We start from the raw sequence: 12,040 nt of genomic DNA, 5'->3' as shown, positions 1-12,040 counted from the left end.
AGTCCAACTCCTGGTATCGCACAGGTCTACCCAAAAATTCAGACCATGTGACTACGAGCACAGTCCAAATGCTTCGTACTTTGAGCTGTGCCTCTGTGGGGATGTTTCTCTGTAACCGAGTACTTCCAGTTCATCATTGATAAAGAAATGAAGATCAAAAGATTTCTGAACGTTTCATTTTCCTAAAAGTGCAAATATTTTAATGAACTGTAAGAGGTTAGCATTTGAATTGAAAGGGAGCATTTTGTCCACAAAACTGACCTGTCTTCCTATGAAAAACACTGAACATTGTGACTGCTCTTCCCTTTGAGATCTACTCAAGAGCCTTAGGGTCCCAGGCAGCTGGGTACCAGCATAGCTCACAACCAGGTCAGTGCTCCAGCAAACTACCTGGAAGAAGCTGTTACGAGAGTGTCGAGTAAGGCACCAGTCCTCCCAATGAGTAAGTTACCTGAAACGTGCAGAACCAAGGCTATTCAAGTTCAAAGACAGTGAGGTGTCCTACACAAGACAGTTCTGGTCATGGCAGCTTAGACAGAAATTAAACAAATACTTTGAAGAGTTTTATCTTTCCTATTATTCCCCATTGAAAAACAAACAAAAAACCAACTGCAGCACTTGCACAAGAGGATGTTCTCATGTCTCATGAAATGCAATCATACTACGGTCCTTCTCCACTGGAATTCAAAGTTTCTTCTACTGCCTATTTTCATAAAGCTTGTAACAACTAATCATCCTGGGTTATGCCTAAATTGAACTTAGTTGAAACTTGAGAGTAGATTCAAAAGATACACGGCACAGATGCAATGTGGTTGCATAAGCCAGTTTTCCCAGGAAGCCAATTTTCTTTTTTTAAAAAAAGCAATAAAATGGGCAAATTTCCAGTTGTAGGTGCTCACTGAAAAGCCTGTGTCAGCACAGCCTAATCTATTCCAATTTTGTGTTTAAAATGCTTATGCAGAATTTTTCTCTTTAGGTAGCATGTGACTAAAAAAGTTAATATGTGAATTATCTACCACTCTGAGGTGGTGAACTGCTTGTGGGGAGTCATTAAGGCCAAGCAAGTATGCACAGCAATGAAAGTGTTGTAACAAAACAAAGTACTTAAGCTGGTTGGGGGGCAGGAAAGGGGGAAAGATTGCTAACAAGTCAATTAAACCATCTATTAAGGGTTATTAGTGCCAGTCAGAGCAATACACAAAGTTCAATAGTTCAGAAAATTAATGTATAAACAGCCTTAAAGAAGCACGAGAAGCCAGAGATCCATGAACAACATGGCCTATTTCATTTAGTCAGTCTTCAACTTCTGTGATTTGTACAAGTCAGGTGGACTTTATTAGCCTTTCACAGTCAAAGTACCAAGGTAAAACGGGCACATTGCAAAACCTTTGTCCCGTGTCCCAGGGGGAATCTTGTCCCTCATTTATCTGCCACATTTTGTGAAGCGTGCCACCAGACGTTGTGTGTCCGTAGTAGTCTATGACCAGACAGTTACAGAGGACTGAAAGTCACAACGTCAGTGCAAATAAGAGTCAAACAAAACAAGAAAATGATACTTGTGGGCTGGTGATAAATGATGATCTGCATTAGTCATTAACACCCCAAGATAAAAATCTAATGTTTTTATAATCTTAACTTACAGAAATAGTACATGCATAAGGTACTTGTGCAACTAAAGATTTTTTCCATACCATTTAGGAAAGTAAGAGCTAATTCCAGAGACTTTTGGAATTAACTTTCTAAAATAAATAACGTGAAAAAAGAACTGTAAGATTGCCTTATATTTTAAAGGTCAGAGTGTACAAACACTTTCTAAGCCAAGCTTTTAAGATATATATATATATATATAAACACTATGTGCACTCAAAATAATTTGAGCAAAAAACAGATCTCTGTAAATTTCAGCTTTTAAAAAATCATTTGTTTGCTTCCAAAATGCCATCCAATCACTACTATTCACAGGGAAGAATCAGCTATTAAAAAACTGTAGCCTATCCATCTTCAAATCATCTTGAGTTTAGCCTGCTCCTTGGGGCAACTGCCAGCAGAAAGGACATCAGGATAGGGACTGAGATTCAAAATACAAGAAGAAATCGGAATTTTAAAACTATGTGGCAGTCTATCACCAAAATGTCTTTGGATGCAGACGATCCTGTGTTTACAAGGGAATGTCAGTGCTTTATACAAATCAGATTACAAGTGGATCGGAGGATTTAAACTCCGTGCACCGGCAAAGCTGTCATCTACCAAACAAGCTGCTGCTAAACTACGATCAGCCCCAGTCTGTGAAAGAGACCCTCAACAACAAAGCTGTAGGTTCACACTTCAGTGGATTTTCCCTACCTCCAGGTTGTCTGTGCAATGCTCTTCCGTGGCTGGCTGTTCTAGCCTCCTGAGGCCTGGAAGCTCTTATCTATACAGCAGAGATGGAAACTGGCTTCTGTGCTAAACATCAAGGCCCTCCTGTCACCTACCTCTCCGTGGCATTTGCCACTTACCAGGAGGTTTTGTGTTTGCTTAGTTACCCTCTTCCCTATCATCACACATGGTTTTATGAAATTCTCTTTCCCTTTGTGACACTGTTCTCCATGTGCCCTACAAACATCCCATTTTATCTCTAAGTCTTTCAGAAGGTAAACACTCTGACTGTACCAGGAATACAGATGGAGCTAACATGAAATCAGTGTTATGGTGGCAGGGAAAATAGATACTAGAGAGCAGTTCTTTGAGCCAGGGCAATTCCTGAGGCAATTTAAATGTCTGGACCTAACTGTTAGGTATATTGAGCTGACCCTATGCTCGTTTAGTTTTAATCCATGAAGCAATCAATTTCTCAGGCAGCAATGCTGAAACATTCCTCAGAAATTCAGAAGATGTCTTGTTCAAAAGACTTTTTTTTATAAGAGAGAAAAATACTAAGTTCATATCTTAAGCCTCAGTGCCCTGATCCAACTAAGAGAGCATTTTGTCTTTCACCCTTAAAACAGTTCAAAAATAAATCTACGCTGCTATAAGCACTTCTCAAGTCCACCAATACCCTTTTGTTAAAGCAAAAATATGCTGGTTGGAGACAAAGTTGGAGGGCATGAGGCTTCTCTCTTTATCCTTTAAATGAAATTCAAGTTATTAAAAACAGGAAAGAAGAAGGAAAAAAAAAAAAAGAAGAGAAACAGCAACTCTCCCCCTCAAACCATTAACCCTCACCCCCACAGAAACTACTGCTTGTGTTAGGGCTTGGCCTATTCACCATTTCTGTTCTTGTCCTTTAGCTTTCTCAGGAGGTTTTCCTGTGTCATTCCTACTTATCCTTCCAAGCACCTTAACTTGTGACATTCTTTCCAGTAGGCAATTTCTCACAATTAGCTCCTAATTACATATATCAAGGCCCATACATTTTTAGACAGTTTATCCTCTTCCAAGTGTCTTTTCCAATCCTGTTTAAACTTATCTCTTGAAAGCAATACTTCTTAGTCTCTTCAGTATTACAGTTTCCAAGTCTTCTTTCACCCTCTTAGGTTGTAGTTTCTCACAACAGAACAAGACATTTTAAATCAATCATTGCTAGCAGCTGATTGAAAAAAAATACTATTTAATGGATGACTCCTTAGATTTTCACTTTATTCGATAACGAGTGGCCCTCACCTTTCAAATTAGAACAGCTGGACAAAGAGAGAAACTGATACAATTCTCATTCATGCTTTTGTTAGTTTTAACTAAGTTGAGCAATTTTATCAAGTAATTAACTGCTACCATTCTCTCATTTAAGTCTTCCAGAGATCCACCAGCAAACATCGGTAAGCAATCCCCCTTAAGACTGTAAGCAAACAGTCCCTGTTGAGATCGTGGAATCTGCAGTACTGCTCGATCACATAAACGAAGCATCACTGTGTCAAAAATCGTATCGCTGACTCCACAGGTGGAGTTCCCAGTACTAACCAACTTCACAACAATGTGCTTAGCACAGGACAAAAAAATGTTGCATTAAAAAGGCAAGACAAAACAAACTGACACAAAATCTTCCCTAGATAAATAATGATAGAAAGGTGAATTCCATCATCTAATGTATCTGAGTCACTAAGAATGAGGATACCTTACTGTTACATGTGTACAACATTTCTGGTGTTGAATTCTCTTACAAGTATTGCCCTAGGAATGCTTACTTTAAACAAGACTCACTTTTTATCAGCTTTGCAACGAAAAAAACTGCTGGCAAAAAGCTGAAATGTGGTAATACGTTTCCTTATTAAACTATACACCTTCAGGTGCAGAAGTAAAACGAGTGAGTTGCTCTGGTTTTGCATACGCAGCAGTAATTATGAGCGCTGCAGTGCGTACTAAATAACTCATTAATGTCCATGGAAAGGGAAGAGAACACAACTAAACAACTGCAAAGAGGAAGACTGCAACTTCTAAGGTATGGTATCTCAAACACAAGGAAATGAAAGTAGCGAAGCTTTCACACCCCTTTTACAAGTATCCTGCTTTAAATCAGCGTGTGTGTAGGGAGAATCAATGGTACAATGAAGATATTGACCAAAAGCTTTCACGTTCTCCATCGGGCAGTCCCAATAAACATGAAAATGCAGATTTCTAACAAACAGCTCAGACTGAGAAAATTGAAACATTGCAGTACAAAAACCACTTAAGACAAGCATGAATAGTAAGGATGCAAATACACATAAGTTAATTGATTTGAGTTCACAATGCTAAAACTTCAGAAGCTCTAACAAATATTGAAAGACTGTAGAAAAATTAGCAAGTCATAATTAATATGGAAGAAAAAATGCCTAAGAATGTGCAAAAAGTAATAAAATTATTTGTCCTGTATATAAGGACAGTAGTACTCATATAAGGAAATCAGTAAATCACAAAAGGATGAAAAAAGACCATAGGCAGACGATATCATTAAAAGGAATCCTCATCAATTTTTCTGAGATACCAAAAACTGAGACAAAAATTTTCCTGATTAGGAAAAAAAAAAAAAACAACTCTTAACTACCTGTTACATTTAATAAAATAAAATAAAGAACATAAGCTTAGAAGAGGCATGACACATAGTATGCTACCAGACAAATTAGACTGATGAGGAGTTCTTCATTAAGCTCCTGCTACTGTGTACTAAATACTCAAGGTCTGAAGGACAATAGAAAAACTAGGAGGGAACGCAAGATCTACAGCTTCCCCATCTTTTACTCTCATCTGGTTTATTACTCTTGTCTGGTCTCCTCCCATCAGAAACAAAGCACGTCTGACCTCATCCATAATCTGAGCTAATCCTTTAATGTGTTCTCTAGCTACTCCAGTTCCTCTTAGCTCTACTTAACTTACCCACCTCTTAACGCATATTTTAATTAGGAGATTTTTTCTAACACAGATCATTTTGCCTGAAACGAGCAACAGCACAAGCAGACCAGCAAGCTAACCTGAGGAAACTATAACCCGTTTCTCTGGCTCAGCTGAAGACAAAAGAAAAGGTACACCCAAGGTCAGCTTTGACAGCCTCTGCCTTCATTATTCCCTGGATTCCCGTTACTCCAATTTATTCATTTATTTCACTACAACTGCTAAAACTTAAAAGTTTAACCTAACGCACCTAGAACTTGTAAAACTTTTCTGATATACTTACCATAGTTTCTCATTAGCTTACTCCTGGCCAAGATCTGGAAGCTACATCAAATTTACATCCTCTTTCACCTTTACACTGTTGATAACATCAGCCATACATTCCATGAACCCTCTTCCTCAGCCTCTCATACCTCTCTGATCAATCACTTGTTATCCTTCCCAGGGACAGTTTTCTTCTCCAGTTTCTGAAAGAGGTTTACAGTTCTTCAAACCTAGCTCTACCTTATTCATTCTCCCGCTCCACGTGGTCTCAGGAGTTCACGCTGCCTCGCCAACAGGCAAGCTGTTGTGTAAGCTGAAGATTTTTTTTCCCTTTTCCTGTCAAACAGCATAGCATTTAAAGTAAAAATTGGAAGTCCTGGATAAGAGTGTACTCAGCATCCTGGGAACTGGAAAATACATTTTGTATGTAATGCCCGACATCTTCAGTTGCTTTTTTTGGTTTGTTTTTACAGCCCCATTTCTCCCAAAGAATAAAGTAGTAAGCACAAGAGAAGTAACCACCTCTTGTTCCAGGTGCTATACAAACACAGGCAAAGTCTAAGCATCCTACCCTACAAGAACTAACTTGGAAACAGCTGTTCAGTGTACACATTTATAGACTGGACTTTACACCAGAAAGCAGACAAAAAAGAGCACACTGTTAGGCACAGTCAGGTACTGCAACCCCAACCCATCTTCCTTGTTCTGAAACCAGCAATGGGATCAGGATGGGCTGGAAGGTGGGGAGGAAGGCATGCAGCAGATTTTCACACATTGCAGGCACAGTAACAATTTTATCATGATAGAAACGTCTGTGTATTTTCTTTTTTCTGGTGCAACATTAAAACCCAATCACACAGTGGTTCTTCCTTCTTTACATGCACTATATATATATATATGAAGTTTCAAACGTAAGCTTTAGAAAACCTGTGATTTTCAGCATCTTCCAGCAAGAAGGCTGTCCATACGGGTAACAGGTCATTAATTCTATTGAGGGTTGTTAATAAGCAATATTAATTTAGAAAGTCAAGTAAACAAGCAATTAATCTACATGCTTGAACATTTTAAAATATTGTTTGAAAGGGTCCAGTCAGTCAGGTCTAGTAGTAAGCAGTAATTCCATTAAAAAAAAAAAAAGCATTCACAAATGCATTAACTCCTGCTTCCTTCATAGATGCCAGAGCTCTGTGGTAACAGAAGTTTTGAAGTCTGAGTGTCAAATCTTATTCAGAAACATAGGAGGTTTGACTTTTTGCCAAAACCAAGGAAGGTACTTGGCTCATTTGGTAAAATTTGTCTTCAGAAAATAATAGATTTTCAGAGGTAACCCATGTCACTTAAACTTGCATATGCAACATTTAAGAAACTGGACACATAATAATGGACTAGTTAATATAGTGCTGCAGACTTGATGTCTAGACAAGATAAGACATTTCAAGAATCCCTGCTACTCCTGCTTATAAGGAACAACAAAGAGATAGCCTTTTGTGTAACACTGACAGTGAATCGCTCCAATTGGGAACTTAACACCAAGGATTATTTGTCATCACTTCCGAAAAAAAACACACTTCAGCACATTACATGCTAAAAGCATAAGCTGATCCTTAACTATATAAAACCAGAAACTAAACAAGTCAAATATGCATTAGCATATATTGGATATTACGAGATTCAAAAATATTAAAAGTGCACAAAATTGTTACATCAGCAACCTCTGAACATTCATTGACCTTGACCTGCCAATGCAAAATCCTCTGCTACGCTATTTTCAAATACCCAGATCAGTCTTTTAAACATCTACCTAATGGTCGCCTACCCAACCATGCTGAGACAACACACACCACCGCATTTCAAAACTATGATTATGGGGGAAAGAGGGAAAGACATGTTCAAAGGCATTAAGTGCTTAGCTCCCCCCAAAACAGAGCAAAATACCTCGCTATTTTTGTTTTTAAAAACTCTCCAAAGTTTCTGCTTGCTTACAAATGTAGCATTAAAAGCCACATCCTGGATCTAGACCCTACATCACTGAACATATTAAAACAGGAGACACGCTAACACTTCAGAGTTTTCATTCGGTGCAAAGAGGCACAAAGACAAGAAAAAATACACACAAAAAAAAGGAAAATAAAAGTCTATTGAACAAAAAATATTTCTGCTGTGAGTTGAATCTTCAACACAATCAGAAACAAATTATATAAGAGCTTTCTTGGAAATATTTTCTATATTTCATTATAAAGTCAGTCTTCCTTTTCCTGAAGTGTATAAGAACCTACAGTTCACTTTCAAGATTAAATGTTACATCTTTATCAACAACATGGCATGACAAGCAATAGTATTAAAATTGAGTGTTAAGGACTGATTTTACTGTGCAAAATCCAGAAACATACTTTTGGTTAAACAGTAGAAGAAATACAGCATAAATTACATTAAGAAGTTCATCAAAGTACCTTCACAGAGTCACAGTTAACAGTAATTCAGTAAACGGTTCACCACTGGTGTGAAAATTTAGCTCCCATTCCACTCCTTGCTCCCTCTCACCTTCGCTGTCACTATTGGAGAACTCACTCCACACAGAATTAAAACAAGTTTACTTTTAGATCCTGACAATTCAAAGACAATGCAACAGGGTACAACATTTCTACAGAGAGACTGCTTCCAGATACAGCTAGAAAACTTGCTGTGTTTCACAATCATGAAAAACATTAAGGCTATCATACTAATAAATTTTCTGGATGACGTTTAAATTGCTGAACCAGCAATCACTTAAAAATTTCTTGGAAAAACACAGAGATCGCTTTATAGTGCTATGTTTAAATGATTAAATAAATATCTTCTCTAGCTTTAACCTAATTTACAGTACCTGATTTTATAAAAAAAATATTCTTCAGTTGAATTAAATGTACTGAAGATGCTTCCGGTATCATTGTAAAACCTTATTTTAATTCTGTGGAAGTTGGCAGCTTCAATATTCAAATCAACAACAGGAGAAACTGGTTCTGTGAAATCAAAAACTTTTAAAGTTATTCCTCAGGCTTTTCTGAGCGAAACTCCTAAAAGTATTGTTTTATAAAATGTAATCTAGATTCCTGTAGAGATAAGTGTCAACGCTACCAAACATAATAATTTTAGATCGCATTAAAAACAACAATTGTTTTTACGCCCAAATTTTCATCACTCTTGACTATAAGCCTATCTATAGGACCTAGGGGCACATCTTCATGGGAAATAAACCATTCGCAGTTTCACCAGCATCAGCTAAACATTCACAATTGTTCTTTTCAGATAAATCTGCTCTTAGTCTTTTTTTTTTTCCTTCTCTGCTTGTCATTTTTAAATAGTCATAAGTTTATATATTTGGTGGTAGCTGATTTAGGCCATGTACGAACCGGTGATCGACACACAAGGACAGAAACTGCAGCATGACCCTAATCACAGTTATAGCATGCTCTGTCCCAGCCAGACCCAGCACAGACGAAGCCATTTTCACCAGGAAAACCCTTACGCAAAATCAACATTAAAAAAAAAAAAAGAGGAGAAATTTGGTTTTCATGTATCAAGAGAAAGGAACAGTGTTACAGTATAGGAAATGGGCTCCCAGGCAACAGAACAAAAGCCACTAGAGCTAAGATAGAAGAGACCTAGAAGAAACTTTAGTATCTTTTCTCAGGCAGACCAGAGAGCTACTTCCTTGAAGATACTATGAGATGATCAAGAGGGGGATAAGTGATTTGTACTTTCTTTCCACCTATCACAGGCACACACTGAAAACATTGCACAGATCTCGATGCTTGACGAAAATCATCTCTCCTGACCACCTATAAATTTTAAACCCATTTTCCAGAGTTGGGCAGAGTTGTATTGAAAAAGTCAGAAAAATCTCCAAAATTCTACACTGAAAGTAACAAAACTATGGAAACAAAACAGTTTATTTCTTTATGACAAATGAAATATAGTAAGTTACTGGAGTTGATTTCCTTACTGTGGAGTGATATGGCAGTAAAGACTAGTAGATGAATAGCCTTCTATTGAACCTCCTCAAAAACTCAGTATTACAAGAAGAGCAACAAAAATCTTGTTTTGTATTCAATCTAACCCCAAATACTCTACAAAAAAAAGAGAAAAAAACAATTTTCGAACATAATATCCCCCCCTCATCCAGATATAAAACACTGCAGTCAAAGAAAAATGTAAAGATTCTTTATCTTTGAGTAAAGACAGTAGCACTGGATGATTTAAACAAAACCAAACAACAACAACAACAGACAGCTTCTAGTGTTCAATCCCCAAACTGTATATATTCTAGTTATAGAAATTATAGCATAAAAGTCATTTTTGATAATTTGATCTCATGTAAAGCCATATTTTTAATTACATTTGAAATTACCTGTTTATATTTGATTTTGGAACAGTTATTCAAAGCAGCAATCATCCTTTGCTTGCGAAATAACAGGTGCTACATTTAAGTTACAGAAAACTACCACTAATTCCCATGTGCAGATAAATTTCATACTTCTTCAGTAACGTATCTGAATGCATCCCTGTAGATGGAGATGTTATGATCCCATTGCCTCAAAAAATTAGATTACGTTATTATTATGCTCCAAGGAGGATACAAAGAAAGAAATCAAGATATTTGCAGCAGATCAAACCATTGCACAAGCACAAGCACTGTGTTAGTAACAAAACATAAAACCAAAGGGACTCACCTGTTCAATCTCCTTGGTCTTAGTTGCAATTGCTTTGGAGCGGCAAAGAAGCTGGCCATCCTCATATAATTCCGTATTATCCGTTATATTTGTTTCTGTTTCCTCTGTTTGTTCGACATACAATGGAGCTGAAGATCCAGCCTTAAAGGAAAGATAATATTCACAGTTCTGAGAGAAAAAAAATACAAACTCATATGACAGCAAAAGTAAAAACCCAAATACATTCAGTTAAATATGACTTCAATTATCAAGATCATTAGTGAAGTATTATTGCTACAACCTAAAATCCATATTTCTGTAACTGTTAAACAAGTAAAAAACATGACATTATAGAAAATCTGTGACTCAGTCTTAATTGTGTAAGGACAACAATGTCAGATAACCTTTACCTGCCTTTCCTCTGAGAAGAAACTTGTCTATTTAGTATTTATCACAACCAACCAGCAAGAAATCCACAATTAAAGTGGGATTAGCTTTCTGGGAATGGATAAAGGTAACAAAACCAAAGTTAAATAGTCAATGACAAAAATCAGAAAGAACTCTTGCAGCATTCAGTGCTCTGGGTTAAATATTAAAGGAAAAGAGATGCCTATTACATAGCAATAGAAAACATGTGCTTAGAGGATTTCTAATAACATCAGAAATCTTACTGAAGTATCAGATTTCATAGGCTTCCCTCTAATATGGAAATTGAGGCAGTATTCCTGCCCCAAAGAATAGAGACTCACACCTCAAGGAGTCTATACAGAAAACATAAAAAGAGAAGAAATTACTACAGCATATTTAAATGCAATATTACACAACAGATTTGTACAATAGTAGAGTAGAGTAGGGATTTTATTTTTTTTTTGTAGTAAGATTTGAGAATTGAAGTAGATGCATAAAAATTTCATCTGTTCAAAACTGAAGAAGTGGAGAAACTTAAGTAATGTGTAAGAGAAAAGCATTTGGAAAAAAAGAGTTGAAGTGGTCCTATGAGAGTCTGCTCAAAACTCAGAAGCAATATAAACCATGAAGAGCACATCCTGAATCTCTTCACTGCACTAAATCATGAAATGCCTGAGTAGAGGCTGATAAAAAGTTCAGTGCAACACAAGGTTCAACCATTACACACTATGCAAGATAAACAAACTGGAAAAAAAATATGTTGCAATTCATACATGACAGCCTACTAATCAAGGTGAGAAATAGCCTTTCTTCTAGGGCTCTGAATGAAATGCCTCACCTCCTTCATTAGCATTCCTGTGGCACACTTTCTTAGTCAATAAATCATCTCAGACTCCTCCATAATCAACAACAATTGTTTCATTTTGAATCTTTCTCCCACTGCAGAGAGGAAACAACTCTTCTCCATACGGCCCACTCTGTTCTCTCCTCCACTGCATTATCTTCCCTTCATCAAGAACACGAGTGATATTTCTCTTCAGCACTGCTTTCCTGAATCTCTCTACAAATAGAGCTGCCCATGCATATGTTCTCCTCTACAAGACATCCGTGCTTCGATCAGTTTGCTCCTTCTTTTTCCTCATGTCACCGCCTTTTTAAAATTTCTTTTTCCTGGAGTGGCTCTTTTACCTAACTGTATCTTCCTGTTAATATCAAGAAGTTGCTGATAGCTATTACATCAATGGACCTGATCAGAGAATTCTGATAAATGTAGAACCAGTCTGTTTATTTCTCAGATCTAGACCTTCAGTTCCGTAAGTGTGAAATACAAGGAGGAA

At 37.1% G+C, this 12,040-nt stretch overlaps 1 protein-coding gene across 6 annotated transcripts in view; it reads right to left on the bottom strand.

Annotated features, from left to right (window-relative positions):
* Nucleotides 1-12,040, bottom strand: part of PPHLN1 (periphilin 1) — a 71,989-nt gene that overhangs the window by 19,754 nt on the left and 40,195 nt on the right. For all 6 annotated transcript variants that reach the window (XM_083801571.1, XM_083801570.1, XM_083801569.1 and 3 more), the window contains one exon: nucleotides 10,317-10,457. In XM_083801571.1, coding sequence (XP_083657697.1) covers nucleotides 10,317-10,457 — 141 coding nt within the window. The remainder of the gene's footprint in view (nucleotides 1-10,316; nucleotides 10,458-12,040) is intronic.

The sequence above is a fragment of the Anser anser genome, assembly GCF_964211835.1.
Source record: "Anser anser genome assembly, chromosome: 1".
NCBI classification, from domain to species: domain Eukaryota; kingdom Metazoa; phylum Chordata; class Aves; order Anseriformes; family Anatidae; genus Anser; species Anser anser.
This window is presented reverse-complemented; position numbering and strand designations above follow the sequence as displayed.